Genomic DNA, 24,159 nt, shown 5'->3' with positions numbered 1-24,159 from the left:
TTCTCCAAAAAGTACGATTTTTGTCCCCATGTGCAGTTGCAAACCGTAGTCTGGCTTTTTTATGGTGGTTTTGGAGCAGTGGCTTCTTCCTTGCTGAGCGGCCTTTCAGGTTATGTGGATATAAATACTTTTGTACCTGTTTTCTCCAGCATCTTCACAAGGTCCTTTGCTATTGTTCTGGGATTGATTTGAAATACATCCACAGCGGGCCTCCCGAGTGGCGCAGTGCTAGCTGCGCAGCCGGCCGCGACCGGGAGACCCATGGGGCGGTGCACAATTGGCCCAGCGTCGTCCAGGGTAGGGGAGGGTTTGGCTGCAGGGATGTTGTTGTCCCATCGCTCACTAGCGACTCCTGTGGCAGGCCGGGTGCAGTGCATGCTGACTCGAATGCCAGGTGTACAGTGTTTCCTCCGACACATTGGTGCGGCTGGCTTCCGGGTTAAACAGGCACTTTGTCAAGAAGCAGTGCGGCTCGGTTGGGTTGTGTTTCGGAGAACGCACGACTCTCGACCTTCGCCTCTCTCGTGTCCGTATGGGAGTTGCAGCGATGGGACACGACTGTAACTACCAATTGCATACCACGAAATTGGGGAGAAAAAGGGGGTAAAATACAAAAGAAGAAAAAAAAATACAAATGATATACATCCGCAGGTTGACTCAAATGATGTCAATTAGCCTATCAGAAGCTTCTAAAGCCATGACATGAATTTTCCAAGCTGTTTAAAGGCACAGTCAACTTAGTGTATGTAAACTTCTGTCCCACTGGAATTGTGAAACTGTGAATTATAAGTGAAAGAATCTGTCTGTAAACAATTGTTGGAAAAATTACTTGTGTCATGCACAAATTAGATGTCCTAACCGACTTGCCAAAGCTATAGTTTGTTAACAAGAAATGTGTGGAGTGGTTGAAAAATGAGTTTAAATGACTCCAACCTACGTGCATGTAAACTTCCGACTTCAACTGTATATTTCACAAGTTTGGATAGCACAGTACAGTGAGTAGAGTACAGTATTGAGTACATTACAGCACAGTTCTGTACAGTGAGTAGGGCACAGCAATACTGTACAGTATAGGGAGTGGAGCACAGTAGAGTACAGTCCAATATAATACAGTAGTACAGTAAAGAAAAGTAGAGTATAGTACAGTATATTGTACTGTATTGAACTATGCACTACTTTACTGTACTGAACTCTACTATACTGAACTATACTTTACCCTACTCTACTCTGCTGTATTGTACTGCACTGTACTCTACTGTGCTCTGCTGCGCTGGGCTGTGATATCCAAATTTACAGATCAGGGACCATGATGTAATTCTGTTACCATAATTCACTTACTGTAGTTCAATAACCAAAATAACGTGGATTTGCCCACAGACATTGTTTCAGTCTGTCTAATCAATACGCTAGCTGGCCAAGCACTGACATAGCTCTGTGAATTCTACACCATTATGACAATAGCATTCCCTCTTCCATCCCTGACTTTCATCCCCCTCTTTCTTTTATCTTCTATACATAGCGTAGGTCAGGAGGTTTCCCTGACCATGTGACCTAACCAAGAATAACTCTTGGCCCTAGCTATGGCTTCCTAACTCCCAGAGGCCTTTCATACTGAAATGCTACAAGGTTCTGTGTAGTTACTGCTGTAGCCTTGGGATTACCAATACACCAGTCTGTGCAGAGGTCAAGCTGAGCTTTCTAAAAACGGCATCCATGAAGAAGTGAAAGAAGTTCATCTTGGAGTGATATAATTAACTGTTTCTCTCTCACTTCCCTCTTAGAGAGTCGTAGAGGGAATTGGGGGGGGGGGTTACTGTTTCTAGAAGGAGCCCCTTGTCACGTTGCTGCTGACACTGTTCCCACAGTCAGATCCTCCGCACGCGCGAGCCACGTCTATTTCTATGGGCACTAGCACTGTTTATCAATCAATTCAATCAATTTTATTTTATATAGCCCTTCTTACATCAGCTAATATCTCGAAGTGCTGTACAGAAACCCAGCCTAAAACCCCAAACAGCTAGTAATGCAGGTGTAGAAGCACGGTGGCTAGGAAAAACTCCCTAGAAAGGCCAAAACCTAGGAAGAAACCTAGAGAGGAACCAGGCTATGAGGGGTGGCCAGTCCTCTTCTGGCTGTGCCGGGTGGAGATTATAACAGAACCATGCCAAGATGTTCAAAAATGTTCATAAGTGACAAGCATGGTCAAATAATAATCAGGAATAAATCTCAGTTGGCTTTTCATAGCCGATCATTAAGAGTTGAAAACAGCAGGTCTGGGACAGGTAGGGGTTCCATAACCGCAGGCAGAACAGTTGAAACTGGAATAGCAGCAAGGCCAGGCGGACTGGGGACAGCAAGGAGTCACCACGGCCGGTAGTCCCGACGTATGGTCCTATGGCTCAGGTCTCTCAGTTGGCTTTTCATAGCCGATCATTAAAGAGTTGAAAACAGCAGGTCTGGGACAGGTAGGGGTTTCGTAGCCGCAGGCAGAACAGTTGAAACTGGAATAGCAGCAAGGCCAGGCGGACTGGGGACAGCAAGGTGTCATCATGCCCGGTAGTCCTGACGTATGGTCCTAGGGCTCAGGTTCTCAGAGAGAAAGAGAGAACGAGAGAATTGAGAGAGAGCATACTTAAATTCACACAGGACACTGGATAAGACAGGAGAAGTACTCCAGGTATAACCAACTAACCCCAGCCCCCGACACATAAACTACTGCAGCATAAATACTGGAGGCTGAGACAGGAGCGGTCCGGAGACACTGTGGCCCCATCCGAAGAAACCCCGGACAGGGCCAAACAGGAAGGATATAACCCCACCCACTCCGCCAAAGCACAGCCCCCGCACCACTAGAGGGATATCCCCAACCACCAACTTACAATCCTGAGACAAGGCCGAGTATAGCCCACAGAGGTCTCCACCACAGCACAAACCAAGGGGGCGCCAACCCAGACAGGAAGATCACGTCAGTAACTCAACCCACTCAAGTGACGCACCCCTCCCAGGGACGGCATGAAAGAGCACCAGCAAGCCAGTGACTCAGCCCCTGCAACAGGGTTAGAGGCAGAGAACCCCAGTGGAGAGGGGAACCGGCCCGGCAGAGACAGCAAGGGCTGTTCGTTGCTCCAGCCTTTCCGTTCACCTTCACACTCCTGGGCCAGACTACACTCAATCATATGACCTACTGAAGAGATAAGTCTTCAGTAAAGACTTAAAGGTTGAGACCGAGTCTGCGTCTCTCACATGGGTAGGCAGACTGTTCCATAAAAATGGAGATCTATAGGAGAAAGCCCTGCCTCCCGCTGTTTGCTTAGAAATTCTAGGGACAATTAGGAGGCCTGCGTCTTGTGACCGTAGCGTACGTATTGGTATGTACGGCAGGACCAACTCGGAAAGATAGGTAGGAGCAAGCCCATGTAACGCTTTATAGGTTAACAGTAAAACCTTGAAATCAGCCCTTGCCTTAACAGGAAGCCAGTGTAGGGAAGCTAGCACTGGAGTAATATGATCAAATTTCTTGGTTCTAGTCAGGATTCTAGCAGCCGTATTTAGCACTAACTGAAGTTTATTTAGTGCTTTATCCGGGTAGCCGGAAAATAGAGCATTGCAGTAGTCTAACCTAGAAGTAACAAATGCATGGATTAATTTTTCTGCATCATTTTTGGACAGAAAATTTCTGATTTTTGCAATGTTACGTAGATGGAAAAAAGCTGTCCTTGAAACAGTCTTGATATGTTCGTCAAAAGAGAGATCAGGGTCAAGAGTAACACCGAGGTGTTTATGACACAAACTGTTCACATCCCTCTTGTTGGCGGAGAGAACATTTAGCAGGTTTAAAGCTTATTTCCTGTAATTCTACACATTTTGTCATGGGGTGCAAAGAAAATGTTACCATTTTGAAGCTAATTTCCTGCAATTCTGCACATTTTGCTATGTCTTATGTGTGTTCATGTGATATTCGAGTGACTCAAACATTACAACAAAATCTATGGGCAAAAAATCTGACATGGGCTAGTTGATCTGGACATTTCTGACAAATTATAAATAGCTCTCTAAGGTATGCAATGACTGACATAACAAGAGGAAAACTGATGATGCAATACCCAATTTCGAAATTGCACTTTGTGCATTCTACTACTACAACTTTCAAGAGTAAGTTCAAAGAAGGACTGAGTTGATAAAAAATGTAATTTAAAAAACGCACCCTCCAGGGTGTGCCCCACAGTTTGGGAACCACTGGTCTAGTGGACTGAGTCACTAGGGTGAGTTGAGGCCATAGGAATGGGACTATCAGGGTTCAAGCTCTGTGTTTGGGGTTTATATACAACACAGCAAAAGTCCTTGGCAGCAGAACTAGTTTAGCTTGTTTGAGGTTGAGATTTCCTCACTCCACTCCTCAGCAGATAAATGATTATGTGTGTCTGTCTGTGTGTGTGTTTGGCCTGATTGCCATGGCCCTGATTGTGTTGACTCTTGTTGTGTTTCTCTCAGGCACAGGTTTTGTATGACTTCACTGCTGAGCCTGGAAACAACGAGCTGACCGTGAGAGAGGGAGAGACAGTCACTATCACCAATCAGGTGAGCACATCACCCCCCCCACCCCGCCTTCATTATTCAATTTCTCTCTTTTTATCCCCTTCGTTACCCATCTCTCTTTTTCTATCGCTCTCTTTCTCTTCCACATATCTCTCTATCTGTCTCTATTTTTGTCCTCATACAGTATCTCTTTCTCTTTTTAACACCCCATCTCTCGTGTGCTCTTACCCCCCCTATCATTCCCCCATCTCTCTCTCTCACACCACACTATACGCACATCATCAGTTCATGTGGCATTTATGTGAGTATAAAAGTAATATTTTGCTGGCTCACCTATGTTCTGTGTCCTGTTTTTGAGTTACATCAGCCTTGTAAAGTCACATGAGCAATATCTCACATGATCCCATAGACAATAAAAGCTCCTCTCTGTAGTAGGATGAGCCAACGTGATGTTACTGTCACTGTTATCATGTGGTGACGGCAGTTCGAAGGTCACTGCAGTGACTGTAACTGTTTCATCATCAAATCTGTTATCAGTCAATCACGTCATATCATGAAACCCACTCTCTCCTCACAAGGCCAATCACAGTCTCTCTTATTGGTGTGTTTTGTTTCAGGGTATTGGAGGAGGCTGGATAGAAGCACAGAATTCCAGAGGAGAGGTTGGACTAGTGCCAGAAGACTACATCGAGGTTAGGGAGTGGCTTGGAGTCTTGTCGATGAAACTGGCTTCATTTACACTGTATATCAATGTCTTATTCCTTCTCATATACTGTTTCACCTTTTTTTAAATCTTCTATGTATAATTCACTATTTATTTTTTACCAGTTGCAATCGCCTTGTAGCCTGAACCTGTTAGTAGTGTAACTACAGTGTTACTACACATGGATAAGCAACTTGTGTAGTGTTACTGGGATTTTAAATGGGAATGGGCTCAGGACTGTGGCAGGAGGAAAAGGCAGCACACGCCTAGTTTCTCTGTTTTTGGGAAACCACAACAGGATATACCCCCTTCAGGACTGGGGGTTTTTATCACTATGTTTATATAGAGCAGTGATGTAGGGACCCTTTGAGTGGTGTGTGTGTGTGTGTGATCCAGTAACAACTTCAGTATGGGGTGAGTCACTCTTTATTCACAAGATGGAAGTTTGTGTTTGTGTTACTATTGGGCAGACTCCCACCAGCTATTTCACCCTTAGTTACCTCCCCAGCTGTCCTAGACTGTTTTGGTTCCTTACAGGATCATAATATTCCCATTGACAACTGAGATCCACATGCTGTTATAGTGCTTTTCATTGAAAACAGCAGGACTAAAGTTCACTGTGTCTCTAAAGCAAGCGGTTTCTATCTCAGTACACCAGACCAGACTACAATCTGAGGGGGAGGTGTATGCAGTACAAGGCTACTTCTACTGAGTCTAAAGAGTTAGTTAGGATTTGCTTTTGTTTATCAGTGCAGCCATTCCAGTAAGTCAGCACCTCTTCAACTATTGTGGGTGTGTGGCTACTCAATTATTTTTACTATACCATTTCAGTGGCCTCACAGGTGTTCAGTCACTCAACCTTCTATAAATCAACCATAACTTGAGCTTAGAACTTGAGGGTGTAAAATGTGGTTGTGTTTGTAAATATGTATGTCTCCCTCTCTCTCTCTGTGTCTTTCTGTCTTTCTCTCTCCGCTCGTTTCTCTTCTGTCTCTCTCTCCTCTGTCTCTGTCTGCAGCTCCCAGGAGGAGGGGGAAATGTAGGACATGTAGCACCCCCAGTAGCTGCCCCAGCAGCTGCCCACGCCCCAGACCTATCGTTCTTTGATGCCTTCGCCGCCCCAGCCAACAACACCACACAGAACCAGGTAGCACACAGAAGAAGTAATGACATGCTTATCCACATGGAGAAAATATTTAATTGGAGCTAATGTGTTTTAAATCATCATAATTGTGGTGTAACCTCATGTCTCTGTCTGCCTCTGAGTCTTTGACTGTGTCCCAATACTTCATAATATCTTGCTTCCCTTGTCTCCTTACCTCTGCTTTTAAATGTGAATCACCCCTTACTAATGCTTATCACTCTATACTAGTCCCCCCCACTACAGTGGCCTCTGTGCCTGCTAAACCACAATGCACTGCTCCCAACTATCCCATGGTGGTGTGATGTTTTGAGTGAAAAAGAAAGCAGAATGCAGAAGTGAGGGATGACCTCAGTCTTTTATTACTCAAATTAATATTATTCTTCCATCCTAACCTCTCTGACATGAAGAAGCAAGAGCAGCTGCCGTAGCTATTTCTGCACGGTTGTGGGTTTTAAACTCCCTGGTTTTAGATATTGGTCTAGGACAGGTGACCACTCAGCAAAAGACAGGGGTTACATTATGTGTGATTGTGTATGTATTGAAAAATACAATAGAATGTGAGTATGAATGAGTGTGAACTACAATGCCTTGCAAAAGTATTCAGATCTCTTGAATTTCTTCAAATTTTATTTTGTTACAAAGTGGGATTAACATTTATTTAATTGTCATTTTTTGTCAGTAATCTACAGAAAATACTCTGTCAAAGTGGAAGAACAATTATATATATTTTTTTACATTAATAAAATAAATAAAATATAGTCGTTGTATAAATGTTCAGCTCCCTGAGTCCATACATGTTAGAAACACCATTGGCAGCAATTACAGCTTTGAATCTTCTTGAGTAAGTCTCTCAAGAGCTTTGCACAGCTGGATTGTGCAATATTTCCCTATTATTCTTTTAAAATTCTTCAAGCTCTGTCAAGTTGTTGGGGAACATGGCTAGACAGCAATTTTCAAGTCTTGCCATAGTATTTAATGCAGATTTAAGTAAAAACTTGCCAATTCACTGACTTCTTAGTAAGTAACTCCAGTGTAGATTTGGCCTTGTGTTGTAGGTTATCGTCCTGCTGAAAGGTGAGCTCCTCTCCCAGTGTCTGGTGGAAAGCAGCCTGAAGCAGGTTTTGCTTTAGGATTTTGCCTGTGCTTAGCTCCATCTCGTTTCTTTTTATCCTGGAAAAACTCCCCTTTATTTGCCGATGTCAAGCATACCTATACCATCAAGCATACCTATACCATCAAGCATACCTATACCATCAAGCATACCTATACCACATTGCTTGAAAATAAGGAGGCAGTTAGTCAGTGAAGTGTTGTGTTGGATTTGTATACCTTTGCCATGCTTTTTTGCAGTATTACTTTAGTGCCTTGTTGCATATAAGATACATGTTTTGGAATATATTTATTTTGTATATTTGTGTGCTTCTTTTCACTCTGTCATTTAGGTCATTATTTTGGAGTCACTACAATGTTGTTGATCTACCCTCAGTTTTCTCCCATCACAGCCATTGAACTTTGTAGCTGTTTGAAAATCACCAATGGCCTCATGGTGACATCCCTGAGCAGTTTGATTTCTGTCCTACAGCTCAGTTCAGAAGGATGACTATCTTTGAGGTGTCTGGGTGGTTTAATGCATAATGCACAGCATAATTATTAAGTAGACCATGCTTAAAGAGATATTCAAGATGTTTTTAGGGCTGACCCAAAATAGTCGACTGGTCGGTTGTTTAGTTGATAGGCAGTTGGTCGACATATATATTTGCTACTGCTTAACAAAAAAATATATATAGATACTTTTTTTCCACACTGTGTATTTAGTCAGCTACCAATTGTGCAAGTTCTCCCACTTAAAAAGATGAGGGAGGCCTGTAATTTTCATCATAGGTACACGTCAACTATGACAGACAAAATGAGATTTTTTTTCTCCAGAAAATCACATTGTATGATTTTTTATGAATTTATTTGCAAATTATGGTGGAAAATAAGTATTTGGTCAATAACAAATGTTTCTCTACTTTGTTATATACCCTTTGTTGGCAATGACACAGGTCAAACGTTTTCTGTAAGTCTTCACAAGGGTTTCACACACTGCTGGTATTTTGGCCCATTCCTCCATGCAGATCTCCTCTAGAGCAGTGATGTTTTGGGGCTGTCGCTGGGCAACACAGACTTTCAACTCCCTCCAAAGATTTTCTATGGGGTTGAGATCTGGAGACTGGCTAGGCCACTCCAGGACCTTGAAATGCTTCTTACGAAGCCACTCCTCGTTGCCCGGGCGGTGTGTTTGGGATCATTGTCATGCTGAAAGACCCAGCCACGTTTCATCTTCAATGCCCTTGCTGATGGAAGGAGGTTTTCACTCAAAATCTCACGATACATGGCCCCATTCATTCTTTCCTTTACACGGATCAGTCGTCCTGGTCCCTTTGCAGAAAAACAGCCCCAAAGCATGATGTTTCCACCCCCATGCTTCACAGTAGGTATGGTGTTCTTTGGATGCAACTCAGCATTCTTTGTCCTCCAAACACGACGAGTTGAGTTTTTACCAAAAAGTTATATTTTGGTTTCATCTGACCATATGACATTCTCCCAATCCTCTTCTGGATCATCCAAATGCACTCTAGCAAACTTCAGACGGGCCTAGACATGTACTGGCTTAAGCAGGGGGACACGTCTTGCACTGCAGGATTTGAGTCCCTGGCGGCGTAGTGTGTTACTGATGGTAGGCTTTGTTACTTTGGTCCCAGCTCTCTGCAGGTCATTCACTAGGTCCCCCCGTGTGGTTCTGGGATTTTTGCTCACCGTTCTTGTGATCATTCTGACCCCACGGGGTGAGATCTTTCGTGGAGTCCCAGATCGAGGGAGATTATCAGTGGTCTTGTATGTCTTCCATTTCCTAATAATTGCTGCTTACCTATTGCAGATTCAGTCTTCCCAGCCTGGTGCAGGTCTACAATTTTGTTTCTGGTGTCCTTTGACAGCTCTTTGGTCTTGGCCATAGTGGAGTTTGGAGTGTGACTGTTTGAGGTTGTGGACAGGTGTCTTTTATACTGATAACAAGTTCAAACAGGTGCCATTTATACAGGTAACGAGTGGAGGACAGAGGAGCCTCTTAAAGAAGAAGTTACAGGTCTGTGAGAGCCAGAAATCTTGCTTGTTTGTAGGTGACCAAATACTTATTTTCCACCATAATTTGCAAATAAATTCATTAAAAATCCTACAATGTGATTTTCTGGATTTTTTTTTCTGTACCTATGATGAAAATTACAGGCCTCTCTCATCTTTTTAAGTGGGAGAACTTGCACAATTGGTGGCTGACTAAATACTTTTTTCCCCCCACTGTATATACACAGTACCAGTCAAAAGTTTGGACACACCTACACATTCAAGGGTTTTTCTTAATTTTTACTATTTTTTACATTGTAGAATAATGGTGAAGACATCAAAACTATGAAATAACACATATGGAATCATGTAGTAACCAAAAAAGTGTTAAACAAATCAAAATATATTTTATAGTTGAGATTCTTCAAATAGCTGCCCTTTGCCTTGATGACTGCTTTGCACACTCTTTGCACACTAGACACCTGTCTTATTCGCAGCCATCTCAGTGAACTAATTCATTGTGGAGGCTGTGGGGATGGCACAGTCCAAGAAGAAGGGGTGTGTGGCTAAGATGCACAATGCACGTCTCTCTCTAGAATGCCCTCTCTCCCGGCAATTTGTGCACTCAATATATTATTCCAGTCTTTTACCATTCTCATTGTTGGAGTGGACACGTTGTTTGCAGAGTGCACAACCTATGCTACACTTGTGAGAAACAAGTTTTGGTTTTATTTCATTCCACTTACAAGTTGTCAATTTAGTCATTGTCTTTTGTTTGGAGCGCTCCTGTCAGTGTTGTGTAAGGACGTGCACCTGATTATGCATAGAAGTAGGCCTATAGGCTAGCTGGCTTGCACACAAATGTAGACATACAAATGTGCCGATTTGGGGATCTGATTAGTATTTCTGATTGGCTTAACGCACCACCACTAATGAGCTGTGGAGCTTCTCAAAGTATTGTTTTCTTCACCTCAAACAGCAAGCAAACAAAGTCTGTTTTTACATCCATTGAGAATGACAATAGTTCCTTGATGTATTGAAAAATCTTTCCAGCTCTCTCCCTCTCGATAACCACTCAGAGTGAAAGGGAGAAATGTCATGCTCTGATCCAGTGGAAACGCCTTAAAATAGGCCTACCTGATTACTTACTTACTTATCCCTTGCGCAAATAGCCTACAGCTGTTTCTGTCCAGAGCTCACTGGCGCGGGGAAACTCTGAGGGCCCCGAATATTTTATACAATGTAGCATCGGGACCGGACCCAAGTTAATAGTTAATGCAAGTTCGTTGCAGACAGGCCATGCGTAGCCAATGTGATTCATAGGATATTTATTTTTATCCAAATATTTTCTACCTGCAGGCTGCAATGTTTTTATTTGGTGGCTTTATAGGCTATTTTTACATAGTTGGCATGGTAAGAAATGGTAAGATAAATTGGCATTCCACATGAGAAAGGTTGCAGACTCCTCGTGTAGCCTATTACCGGTAACTTGAGGAGAGTAACGGCAGAATCTGCGAAAGCCAGTAGGAGCGGGAGGAGGATGGTCGGGTTATCTTGATCTCTGGCTGCCTTTTGAGTCATTTGTGTGTTATTTCATCAAACAGTGTGCTTAAAGCATCACACAAGCTCAATGTACAGTTGAAGTCGGAAGTTTACATACACCTTAGCCAAATACATTTAAACTCAGTTTTTCACAATTTCTGACATTTAATCCTAGTAATAATTCCCTGTCTTAGGTCAGTTAGGATCACCACTTTATTTTAAGAATGTGAAATGTCAGAATAATAGTAGAGAGAATTATTTATTTCAGCTTTTATTTCTTTCATCACATTCCCAGTGGGTCAGACATTTACATACACTCAATTAGTATTTGGTAGCATTGCCTTTAAATTGTTTAACTTGGGTGAAACGTTTCGGGTAGCCTTCCACAAGCTTCCCACAATAAGTTGGGTGAATTTTGGCCCATTCCTCCTGACAGAGCTGGTGTAACTAAGTCAGGTTTGACTTTGTTGTCCTTAAGCCATTTTGCTACAACTTTGGAAGTATGCTTGGGGTCATTGTCCATTTGGAAGACCCATTTGCGACCAAGCTTTAACTTCCTGACTGATGTCTTGAGATGTTGCTTCAATAAATCCACATAATTTTCCTTCCTCATGATGCCATCTATTTTGTGAAGGGCACCAGTCCCTCCTGCAGCAAAGCACCCCCACAGCATGATGCTGCCACCCCCGTGCTTCACGGTTGGGATGGTGTTCTTCGGCTTGCAAGCATCCCCCTTTTTCCTCCAAACATAACGATGGTCATCATGGACAAACAGTTCGATTTTTGTTTCATCAGACCAGAGGACATTTCTCAAAAAAGTACGATCTTTGTCCCCATGTGCAGTTGCAAACCGTAGTCTGGCTTTTCTATTGCGGTTTTGGAGCAGTGGCTTCTTCCTTGCTGAGCGGCCTTTCAGGCTATGTCGATATAGGACTCGATTTACTGTAGATACTTTTGTACCTGTTTCCTCCAGCATCTTCACAAGGTCCTTTGCTGTTGTTCTGGGATTGATTTGCACTTCGCACCAAGGTACGTTCATCTCTAGGAGACAGAACGCGTCTCCTTCCTGAGCGGTATGACGGCTGCGTGGTCCTATGGTGTTTATACTTGTGTACTATTGTTTGTACAGATGATCGTGGTACCTTCAGGCATTTGGAAATTGCTCCCAAGGATGAACCAGACTTGTGGAGATCTACAAAAAAAATTATGAGGTCTTGGCTGATTTCTTTTGATTTTCCCATGATGTCAAGCAAAGAGGCACTGAGTTTGAAGGTAGGCCTTGAAATACATCCACAGGTACACCTCCAATTGACTCAAATGATGTCAATTAGCCTATCAGAAGCTTCTAACGCCATGACATGTATTTTCTGGAATTTTCCAAGCTGTTTAAAGGCACAGTCAACTTGGTGTATTGTAAACTTCTGACCCACTGGAATTGTGATAGGGTGAATTATAAGTGAAATAATCTGTCTGTAAACAATTGTTGGAAAAATGACTTGTGTCATGCACAAAGTAGATGTCCTAACCGACTTGCCAAAACTATAGTTTGTTAACAAGAAATTTGTGGAGTGGTTGAAAAACGAGTTTTAATGACTCAAACCTCAGTGTATGTAAACTTCCGACTTCAACTGTATATATAGTTGATTTTATTAAAACACATAGGGTCCAATGTTCCGCACGTTTACTGTGAACACTGAGGCTGTACCCGCTTTAAGTTACAGTTTTAACAGTGGCCATGAAGGCTACTGTGGCTATTTGATCATAATGTAGGCCTACCAGAGTGGCCTACCATCGAAAACAATAGAGAAAATGCATCCCATAGCATTTTAACATGGAAATAGCTGTTCTATCATTTAGCCTACAGTAGCAGCCAATGTGTGGTGTTCAATGTAGGCCTACATTCCATGAGACTTTTGAAAAAAACATGCAGGGCTTGACATTAACCTGTTTATCCACTTGTCCTTCAGACAAGGAGGTCACTGAAAATGTTGTTGTGTTGTGCAAGAAAATGCATTATTATTCCCATATAATTATTACAGCGAATCAGACAAATTATGCTACCCCTGCCTAATGGCTACCTAGCTTATTCAAGACTGTCACAAGACTAAAAAAAGCTCTTTACCTGACTCGCTTTTCAAAGAAGAAGTTTTGTGCTCTTGTAGGTAGCAAACACTCCCCTATTGCTGACTACAAATGATCTATAACTATATTATATTATATTATAATAATAATAATAATATGCCATTTAGCAGATGCTTTTATCCAAAGCGACTTACAGTCATGTGTGCATACATTTTTACGTATGGGTGGTCCCGGGGATCGAACCCACTACCCTGGCATTACAAGCGCCATGCTCTACCAATTAAGCTACAGAGGACCACCCATACCCATACAGAGGACCATATGAACAAAATGTGCACACGTGGCTACATGCAGGTCTCACTTTGCTCTCAAACAAGTGCATCAACTCACGACCGCTCATGCTGTAAACACAGTCCAGTTCAAAGTAAATGGCACAGATCCTTATATAGACCCTTTGTATTTGTATGTTTTATTTATTAAGGATCCCCATTAGCTGCTGCCAAGGCAGCAGCTACTCTTCCTGGGGTCCTGCAACATTAAGGCAGTTATATACAATTTAAAATATTACATGACATTATATTTCATAACACTTTACCCAATACATTTAGTGTGTTCCCTCACGCCACTACTGCACTATCACATAATTACAATACAACATCCATGTGTGTAGAGTGAGTGTCTATATGTATGTGTGTATGTACCTGTGTGTGTGTGTCTCTTCACAGTCCCCGCTGTTCCACAAGGTGTATTTTTACCTGTTTTTTTAAATCTGATTCTACTGCTTGCATTAGTTACCTGATGTGGAATAGAGTTCCATGTAGTCATGGCTCTATGTAGTACTGTGCGCCTCCCATAGTCCGTTCTGGACTTGGGGACTGTGAAGAGACCTCTGGTGGCATATCTTGTGGGGAATGCATGGGTGTCAGACCCCTTCACTTTTTTTCAGATTTTGTACATTACAGCCTTATTCTAAAATGGATTAATCTGCACACAATACCCCATAATGACAAAGCAAAAACGGGTTTGTATACATTTTTGGAAAAAATACATAAATACAAATGAAATATCACATTTACGTAAGTATTCAGACCCTTTACTCAGTACTTTGTTGAAGCACCTTTGGCAGCGATTACAGCCTCGAGTCTTCTTGGGTATGACGCTACAAGCTTGGCACACCTGTATTTGGGGAGTTTATCCCATTCTTCTCTGCAGATCCTCTCAAGATCTGTCAGGTTGGATGGGGAGCATCACTGCACAGCTATTTTCAGGTCTCTCCAGAGATTTGTTAAGCCACATTTTACTCCTGAACAAATGTAGGCTTGCCTAAACAAAGGAACTGAATACTTATGCAACAAGTATATTTTAGTTATTACATTTAGTATTAATAAAAATATATATAAAAAATTAACTTTGTCATTACAGAGTATTTTGTGTATATTGTTGACAAAATGACAATTAAATCCATTTGAATCGCACTATGTAACACAATAAATCCAAGGGGTCTGAATACTTTTGCAAGGCACTGTATGTTAGATGCAAGCTTTTTCTTTTTCTTGGAAAACGGATAGCTATACAACTGCGAAGACATGGTACCCCTATTATAAGGTAGAGGGGAGTCAACAACAGAACATCAAATAACTGTCTCTCATCAAATACTCTTACTTCACTGTGGCCCCCGCTTGGGGTCCGCATTGCCCAGGTTACCCTTCACTCGCAGGCGCTTTGTGATGATGTCACCCTCTCTCCCCTCAAGGTGGATGTTGGGGCCTGTAGTCCTCAGCCGGACACCCCCGACACCCCGGTCCCCCCTTCCTCCTCTTCCCCAGACGAGGTAACCAGCACCGGGCGGGGGTCAGGGGCACAAACATGGCCCCGTCCCCCACCTCCCATCTCCAATCTGCCCACCTGCAACCCCCCCCACCCCCAGCTCAGCCTGCAAGAGCATGATCTTACACTATACCACCCCCACCCTCTCCTACTCCCCAAAGCAGGATCCACTTACTTTCTGCCCATCAAACTACAACTGACCTGGGGCCAGTTGATAAGGGTAAATGGTAACTGGAACCTTCAAATCAGAGGCCTAATCAGGCCTACCATCCCCCTACACCTCCACACACCCCAAACACCGATCCCATCACAGATTAATTAAATTGATCAGCACCTCTCTGATACAACATGCACCGCTATGGATCAATGTTTCTTATCAGCACAGAACACCAAACAAATTATCTCAACATTCACATATCCCTATAACCAATCAATTATTACAGTGATCAGTGAACATGCTCTCCCACCAGGCAAGAGCCAGCAATCATTTGTCTCAATTCTACCATTGTTTTTATATGTTGTAAACAAAGTGTTAAACAATTCAGCAGAATAACTCAAAACTGTTCTGTGGTAACACACTGCAGCTGCTGTGAGCCTGTGTTCCCCACCACAGTGTTCCTCTACTGTACTCTCTCTCCCTCTGTTTGTTTTGTGGCTTACTGTAAGTAGCCTACTATGGAGATGTTTGGTCAGCAACTTCCTATCCAAATGCACACATCTCACATACGCACACACACACACACACACACACACACACACACACACACACACACACACACACACACCACACCAGGGCTCTCCAATCCTGTTCCTGGATAGCTACCATCCTGTAGGTTTGTCGCTCCAACCCTAATCTAGCGCACCTGATTCTAATAATTAGCTGGTTGATAAGATGAATCAGGTTAGTTACAAATGGTGTTGGAGCGAAAACCTAGGGAAGGGTAGCTCTCCAGGAACAGCCCTGATCTACACACACATTCTTGCGGCATGGCAAACGTCTGCCCCATACGCATGGCATGCAGTTGTCCTGTGGATTGTCTTGATGTAAAGTCCTTCTATGGTCTCAGTGAATGACTGACTGACTGTAGACAGCATGAGATGTGTGTCTGTTCTGTTTGTGTGGTCCTCCAGCCATGGAATTCAATGGGAGAAATACTTACAGTGACTTGTTGCATCCTGCCGTGCCTTGGCATGATCTGAATGGTTCAAGTACAGTACGTTACAATGCTGGACTTGAATAGGAGGCATGAATTTCTTAATTATTAAAAAAAGCATTACAGTGACAGTGGCATTGTGCGAGAGAGACTTTTTTATATTATATTGTGTGACTTGAGGAAACACGCTGTACCTTCAAGGCCAGGGTTCAACTTCCATACCATTCAACACACAATCACACGTGTGTGTTTTCTGACTCTGTATTTTGAGTGGGATGTTTGGGGAGGTAGTCTGACAGGTAAGGGTTGGAGGTAGAACACCATCTTTTCTTCCTTGTTTCATGTTTTATGTCCATTCTTCTCAAGCAGTCTTATATTCAAATTTCTATAAAGTCAAGTTATAAGCCCTGTACTTTATTTCCCTGACAAGTCATTTAAAACCAGTATTGGTTGATTGTTAAACAGGCTGTCCTTTACCCCTACCTCCTTTTCTCTCCCTCTCTTCTCTCTCCTCTCTCTCTCTCCTCTAGGCGAGTAACGGTAAAGACCCGTGGTCGGTATGGAACCAGGACACCACGGGAGGTTCCTCCAACAACTGGGCGGCCCAGCCGGAGGGCACCATGACCGGCAAGAGTGCTGCCCCTGACCCCTGGGGCTCCACAGCACAGAGCCATCCTCAGGCCTACCAGGGCCCAGGTAAGAGCCACTGTTCTAGGGGAACTAAAGGTCAATGAGGGCTCCTTTATGGATCTTAATACTTTGGTAATAATTTGGTAGAAATACTGTAGTAAAGACCTACTTTAGCAAGTTTCTGGCAAAAGCCTTGCAGAAAGATGTCTGTCTTCAGATTATTATTTTTTCCCCTTGTTATACCTCTTTTTAGGAACTTTATCCGTTGTTAATATCTATGTTTTGTGTTCTAAGAATATAGCCTTTGGCATGCATGAAGAGTGGTGTTTCGCAATGCATTTTCAAGTTGTGGTCTTAAACAGGGGAGAGTGATGTCAGCGATAGTTATGAGATCACTCGCCTTTGCAGAGATTCTGCTGGCTTTGGTTTTTCACTTCCTATTTTAAAACTATTCATATCCTGAATAAAGAAGTGACTGATTGAATGAACAAAATAACAAAGTGCCTCTTTTTCTTCCTCCAAAGATATCTATCCATATCCCTACCTTATTGACTGGTCAGGTATCCCACCATGCATTGCCTGCCGGGAGGGTTTCCCTGTTTGTGCGAGTGTTGACTGCTTTTTGTTTTAAGAAAATGTCTGGCATGTGTATAACCAGTAACATTACATTACTTTCTCTATTGCAGGCATGTGTGTGTATTTTCCCTCAAGAAAGCTATTCACATAGTGTATTAATAGCTCAAATTAATGAATTGGTTGATTTTGAAGATATATCTAACTGATTATCTAGACTGATATAATGGTTTGCTGTTTTGTTGATTGGTCGTAGGTTGTGGTTTCTGTTTGAACAAATACTCTACAGTATATAGATACTCTACAGTATATTTATAATTTTTCTCTCAAAACATAGCACGGGGTAGTCTAGTGCAGCGGTTTTCAAACCTCTCATCGGGCACCCCCAGATGTTTCACAGTTTCGGTGTAGCCCTGAAGTAGCTCACCTAATTCTCTAATCAAGGGCTTGATGATTAGTTGATGATTGGAATCAGGTGTGCTAGCTCTGGAATAAGAACGGATGGGGGTCCTCGAGGAGAGGTTTGAAACCCACTGGTCTAGTGCATGTTCTCTGATCTCGGTTAAAGGCTTTCTATGCTGTTTGGTCTCTCTTCCATGTATTTGGTTACTAAGGGTGTGTGTGTGTGTGTGTGTGTGTGTGTGTGCGTGTGTGTGTGTGGGTAGGAGCGGAGGACGATGAGTGGGATGATGAGTGGGATGATGTGAAGTCGAACTCTGAGTCTGGAGATGGAGGGGCCATCCAGAGAGGAGGGGCTACTGGCTCCTCCATGAAGATCTCCCTCAACAAGTAAGACAGAGCTGACTACTACTACTGCTACTGCTACTGCTACTGCTACTGCTACTGCTACTGCTACTGCTACTGCTACTGCTACTGCTACTGCTACTGCTACTGCTACTGCTACTGCTACTGCTACTGCTACTCCAAACCATCACACTGAACCCACCAACACTAGCCATGACCTAAAGACCAGTTTTACCCACAGTCATAAACATTGAGTCAATATACAGAGTTTGGCTATATTAGTTTTAGGTTTAGAATCTGAGACGTTTGGTGGAAGATAGTTAGCCCAACTCTGTTAAACCATTGCCGTTGGATTTCCAGACTGTCAAGTGTCCCTTTCTACCTAAACCCTGACCCTTAACCCCTGACCTTTACCCCTGTGTGTTCTTCTTTGAGCAGGTTCCCCGGGTTCTCCAAGTCTGGTCCTGAGCTGTTCCTCCTCTGCAAGCAGCCACCCAAGGGAAAGGATAAGATAACCATCTATGTGAGTTGGTGGAGGACTTTCATCAGTACTGGACATTGAATGGAGTGTGGTTGGCTGTGTTGTTTAGCAATTTTTTGTACTGTAGTCTTTTCAAATAGCTGATGTTGGCAGTACAATTAAGCATCATCTTGTAGGATTTAGTAGTGTTGTCTCTGCTCCGTCACAGATGGGGGAGGTTGGTCCAGTGTGGTCCTATCCAGAGGCTCAGCTGGACTGTGTCGTAGCCGACCCCAAGAAGGGCACCAAGATGTACGGCCTGAAGAGCTACATCGAGTACCAAGTCATACCCAACGTAAGTATCTGTGGGACCACTACTAGTATCAATGTGAATGGTCATTAATGTTTATGTCTCTATCATTTCTAGGGACAGATACATTGTCGAAATGCCTGATATAAATAACAAGCTGTCTCATAGAAAAGCTGCAGTTGCCGAAAGCCAAGATTATGCCAACCCATTGGCATTATAGTGCATGTTAACTTTGTGTGATTGGTTTGCAGACCACAAACAGACCCGTCAATCACCGATACAAGCACTTTGATTGGCTGTATGAGAGGCTACTGGACAAGTTTGGTTCGGCCATCCCCATCCCCTCTCTACCGGACAAGCAGGTCACAGGTGAGAGACTGACCTGCTAACCTCTCCTCTTCTCTCCTCCACTGAAAAACGTTATGTCTATCCTATAGAAGAGGAGTTCACTCAATGTAGGAAGGAATATGGGGAGGCTGGGGTGCTCTTTTCAATGCACACAGCTTATATCTGCTCTCTCTAGCCCTTTCTCCCTCCCTCTCTGCCAGGGCGTTTTGAGGAGGAGTTTATCAAGATGAGGATGGAGAGGTTGCAGGGCTGGATGACCAGGATGTGTCGGCACCCTGTGGTCTCCAACAGCGACGTCTTCCAACTCTTCCTGACCTACAAGGACGAGAAGGTACAGTAGTCTTCCTCATCTTCCTCCCCCAGGAACAGGAACAGCAGAGGGGTGCAGCATCAGACTAGACATGGAGCTCTGACTGTACAGGACTGGTAGTGACAATTAGAATTGGCTACTGAGCACTGTGTTGTTGTGTTGCAGGACTGGAAAACAGGGAAGAGAAAAGCAGAGAAAGACGAGGACGTGGGAGTGATGATCTTCTCCTCCATAGAGCCTGAAGCCCCCGACCTGGACCCCATCGAAGTGTGAGTGACATCACACCACTCTGTAGCAGACATACACAATATGAAATGTTATGTTTTTTTTTTTCATTTTGTTTCCATTGTATAACAGGGAGCAGAAGTGTGATCAGTTCAGTCGTTTCACCAAAGCCATGGATGATGGTGTGAAGGACCTACTCACAGTGGGCCAGGAGCACTGGAAGAGATGCACAGGACGTATGTATACACTACATAAACACTACACAGCAGCTATGCAGGCTACATAGTTATAGCTCATGACCGTATCTGTGTCCTCAGCTTTGCCCAAAGAGTACCAGAGGATTGGCAAGGCCTTCCAGAACCTCTCGTCTGTCTTCACCAGCAGTGGATACCAAGGTAGGCATGCTTAGACACACATTGACCCCACTAAATGGGATATATATGGATCTCTGTATGTTTTAGTTTGTTCAATATAAGTATTCTTGCATGTAATGTAAAAACCAGGTTCTTGTATCTGCAGGAGAGGCCACCCTCACCGATGCCATGACTTCAGCAGGAAAGACCTATGAGGAGATAGCTCAGATGGTGGCTGAGCAGGTACAGTACCATTACAGGTCATCACCTGCAGGTTTCTCTCCTGGGTCTCTCTCTTAACCCTTTATCTCCTCTGGGTTTAAAGTCATGATCAGAATGTGTGGTTATTTTCAGTGTCAGAATTGAATTTCCATTTTAGTTTATTTGATCATTTAAAAACAAGAAACTGTTAGGTTCTGAACAAACAGAGTAAAAACTCAAACGGACGACTAGAAAAAGCTCAAACCAACTTTATTCACCCACTGGGTCATACAGCTGCAAAGACAAAGCATGATTACACAAGCACATATTTATAACCTCCTACTAGGCGGGGTCAACTCCTTACACATCTGGACAGCCAATACATTTCTGTTGCTAGGCAGGAATTAATTGGTTCCTCTCACTGGTGTAGTGATGGTGCTGTCTGATGCTAGAATCTTCGTGGGCGTGGAAGTGTGTTTGTGAGATAGGACTGTATGTCACGGTCGTTGAGAGACGGGTCAGACCAAGGTGCAGCGTGATATGCGTACATATTTATTTATACGAATAAACACTTGACAAAATAACAAAACAACGAAAATGTGAAGTCCTATGGGCTATACACACAACAAGCCTAACAGGAACACAAACAAGATCCCACAACTAAGGTAGGCAATCAGGCTACCTAAGTATGATCCCCAATCAGAGACAACGAGCGACAGCTGCCTCTGATTGGGAATCACACCCGGCCAAACATAGAAATACCAAACTAGATCTAAACATAGATATACAATGACATAGATCTCAACTGAAACTCACACCCTGACCCAACCAACAAGAGTTCTCTAGATCAGGGCGTGACACTGTAGTAGGAGAGTCAGTGTGGTGGGCCCCTTTGGCCCCCCTCCCAGAGGTTTCTTCTCACTTCATCTGTTGACTTGACCTCGAGCCGAATTCCTCGCTTCTCCCTAGTTCCGCAGCTGGCCTGACTTATCTGAGACTAACTAGACTGTTGCCCTTTGCCTCCCTCCTTAGGAACAGAATATGAACTTTCTGCACTTCCCCTTGTCTCACTCAGTAACTTCCCATATACCAAGTTCCTATCCACCCTTCATTGACCCCAACATATACACCACTGTTCAAAAGTTTGGGGTCACTTAGAAATTGCTTTGTTTTCTAAAGAAAATAACATTTTTTGTCCATTAAAATAACATCAAATTGATCAAAAATACAGTGTAGACATTGTTAATGTTGTAAATGGCTATTGTAGCTGGAAACGGCTGATTTTTAATGGAATATCTACATAGGCGTACAGAGGCCCATTATCAGCAACCATCAGTCCTGTGTTCCAATGGCACGTTGTGTTTGCTAATCCAAGTTTATCATTTAAAAAGGCTAATTGATCATTAGAAAACCCTTTTGCAATTATGTTAGCACAGCTGAAAACTGTTGTGCTGATTTAAAGAAGCAATACAACTGGTCTTCTTGAGACTAGTTGAGTATCTGGAGCATCAGCAATTCTCAGTTGATTTGTATGTTTACACCTCCGAGACTTATGGCCTTTGACTATGTAATCCGCTTCTATGGCATAAGGCCCTGGCTTCAACCCTATAATCACTATGCACACTCTTACTCCCACCCCCATTATCTGCCATTACCCCTCCTGTTGGTCAACTGATAATGACATACACAAACAGCTATTTGAGAATAAGCAACCCATTCCTACTCAAGTGAATATCATGATGCAAAACATAGAGAGAATACAATAATATAAATCAGTGAAGCTATAACATATTGAGAGAATATAATGATATAAAACAGTGAAGCTATAAGACAGTGTTATAGGGCAATAGTTCACAATCTATAGTGTTAGCTCTATCATATGCCTCCTATCTCACTATTATGGGAACATTCTGTCTCAGAGACAGGCCCCCTTTGTACTTTTCTCCTGCCACAAATACATTTGCACATATATCATTCCATCTAACCCATTACACATTAATTACTACTGCTAGGCCACTTATATAGTTATAAACATACTAAAACGTGCTCAAGTCAATTAGTCAGTGTCCAACAGTCCCTCATCTGGAACAATGATCACTCATGTTCCACGCCACCTAGAATACATATTGACTTGAACAGGGAAGAGAGAGAATACATGTTTAATGATTTCACACCAACCTTGAGCTTGTTTTTGGTCACAGATCCAGGAATGGCTAAAGGATTGCAATATTTACCTGGAGCTAACCCTGCAGATAGCACTACTGGGTGATCTGAAAAGTCATAGTCAATCGATCAATAATATAATAATACTTTTAGCAAAAATGTTTATTTTCAATTTACGATCTGTAGAAACAATGAGAATAGAAAGGTTCAGAACTTTTGTAAAATATCACAGTACAGTTGAAAAATATATGGCAAATAGAAATCCAATATGGATGGTGTTAAGAGGTAGATAGGAGGTGTTGAATGGAGCTGAAGGATGGGACTAATAATAACAACTAATAACAACAAGATAACTAATGTAAAGCATACTGTGTCCATAATAAGTATATAGGTTATAGGTTGAGAGCTTTTGTGAAAGAGCACAGTTAGAAAAATATGGCATATAGAAGCAAACCAGATGGACATCATGAAAATGATCGGAGGAAGTTCAGGAGTAAAAACAAACAAAATATAATTATTGTAGAATTTGACTGTGTCCATAAAATATATATAGTATGTATGGGCTGGAATTAGAGGCCTAAGCGTTGTTGTTCACTAGTTTACTCCAATTGGGGAAGGGGTGGTGGGGTGGGAAAGTAATGAAGGGAAATATAAGTTAAAAAAGGATATGTATGTATGTACAGTATCTCACAAAAGTGAGTACACCCCTCACATTTTTGTAAATATTTGAGTATATCTTTTCATGTGACAAAACTGAAGAAATGACACTTTGCTACAATGTAAAGTAGTGAGTGTAAAGCTTGTATAACAGTGTAAATTTGCTGTCCCCTCAAAATAACACAACACACAGCCATGAATGTCTAAACCGCTGGCAACAAAAGTGAGTACACCCCTAAGTGAAAATGTAATCAGTAAGTTCTAGAATGGTAACATGACTAAGTAAATTTCAAGCTAGAATCCAACAATACACATACAAAAGTATGCACTTGATTAAGAATCATTGAGGATAAACACAAAAAAAGCACAAAAAGGTCTACGACTTATTTCCATTGTGGTCCTCTTTCATGATAGCGTTTGGCATAATGTGGCAGTATAAAAAATATATAATAATCTAAACTGGCAGATCAATTTGGTTACTTAGTCATAATAAGAACAAAACAACATCCAGTTTACACACTATACACAAAGGAATGCTATTTGGTCATCATCATTGGGCTAGGAGGGATTGCTCACACAAGCACACTATCCATTAACCAGGATTTCACCTTCTTTTAAAGATACTCAGAGTGGGAATAGTTTTAACAGAGGCAGATTATTCCACTCAGAGGCTCCTGAAGAGTCTCCTGTTGAGTGTAGTTGCTCAAGGGCTGTAAATATGTTTATTAGTATTTCAAAGGAAATGTGTGCTATACATCAGACGTAGCCTTGTTTTTTTTGTCTCGGTTGTTGTTGAGGCCTTGGAATCCAAAATAAGCCTTTGAAGGAATGTATACTAGTGTACTTTGAGGAGCAGCTTTGGGGGTGCTCTGAGTACTTCCTGTAACCCCAGAGGCCTTGTGCTCTATTCCCGTTCATTTGGTCTCTCTCTTCTCTTCATCGCCCCAAGCTGCTCCTGTCTGATGTCACTTCCTGGATGTCCGCATGCATTTCCTGTGGCCTCACAGTGTCTGTTTATATCCTAGTTCTGACCTTCTTTTGAACCTCTCACTAAGCATCCTGTGTGTGTTATCTGAAGGGAAGAGGTCAAGACTT

The 24,159-nt window shown here is 42.6% G+C and overlaps 2 protein-coding genes across 7 annotated transcripts in view; one reads left to right on the top strand and one right to left on the bottom strand.

Moving 5' to 3' along the window:
• The window catches only part of LOC121548811 (DBH-like monooxygenase protein 2 homolog), a 34,973-nt gene extending 29,826 nt beyond the window's left edge, over nucleotides 1–5,147 (bottom strand). The window contains exon 1 of the mRNA XM_041860401.1: nucleotides 4,870–5,147. The gene's annotated coding sequence lies outside the window, so the exon portion shown is untranslated. The remainder of the gene's footprint in view (nucleotides 1–4,869) is intronic.
• The window catches only part of snx9b (sorting nexin 9b), a 39,762-nt gene that overhangs the window by 10,610 nt on the left and 4,993 nt on the right, over nucleotides 1–24,159 (top strand). The window contains exons 2-16 of one of the 6 annotated variants that reach the window (XM_041860399.2): nucleotides 4,492–4,578; nucleotides 5,154–5,228; nucleotides 6,258–6,386; nucleotides 14,863–14,940; nucleotides 16,621–16,786; nucleotides 17,245–17,280; nucleotides 17,959–18,082; nucleotides 18,476–18,560; nucleotides 18,727–18,852; nucleotides 19,059–19,176; nucleotides 19,356–19,486; nucleotides 19,631–19,734; nucleotides 19,823–19,926; nucleotides 20,008–20,085; nucleotides 20,210–20,286. In XM_041860399.2, the coding sequence (XP_041716333.2) occupies nucleotides 4,492–4,578; nucleotides 5,154–5,228; nucleotides 6,258–6,386; nucleotides 14,863–14,940; nucleotides 16,621–16,786; nucleotides 17,245–17,280; nucleotides 17,959–18,082; nucleotides 18,476–18,560; nucleotides 18,727–18,852; nucleotides 19,059–19,176; nucleotides 19,356–19,486; nucleotides 19,631–19,734; nucleotides 19,823–19,926; nucleotides 20,008–20,085; nucleotides 20,210–20,286 (1,518 nt within the window). Of the gene's footprint in view, nucleotides 1–4,491; nucleotides 4,579–5,153; nucleotides 5,229–6,257; nucleotides 6,387–14,862; nucleotides 14,941–16,620; nucleotides 16,787–17,244; nucleotides 17,281–17,958; nucleotides 18,083–18,472; nucleotides 18,561–18,726; nucleotides 18,853–19,058; nucleotides 19,177–19,355; nucleotides 19,487–19,630; nucleotides 19,735–19,822; nucleotides 19,927–20,007; nucleotides 20,086–20,209; nucleotides 20,287–24,159 lie in introns of all 6 variants that reach the window. The other 5 variants (XM_045210205.1, XM_045210208.1, XM_045210207.1 and 2 more) reach the window with 5 other exon arrangements.

This window comes from Coregonus clupeaformis, chromosome 33, assembly GCF_020615455.1.
Source record: "Coregonus clupeaformis isolate EN_2021a chromosome 33, ASM2061545v1, whole genome shotgun sequence".
Classification (NCBI taxonomy): Eukaryota; Metazoa; Chordata; class Actinopteri; order Salmoniformes; family Salmonidae; genus Coregonus; species Coregonus clupeaformis.
This window is presented reverse-complemented; position numbering and strand designations above follow the sequence as displayed.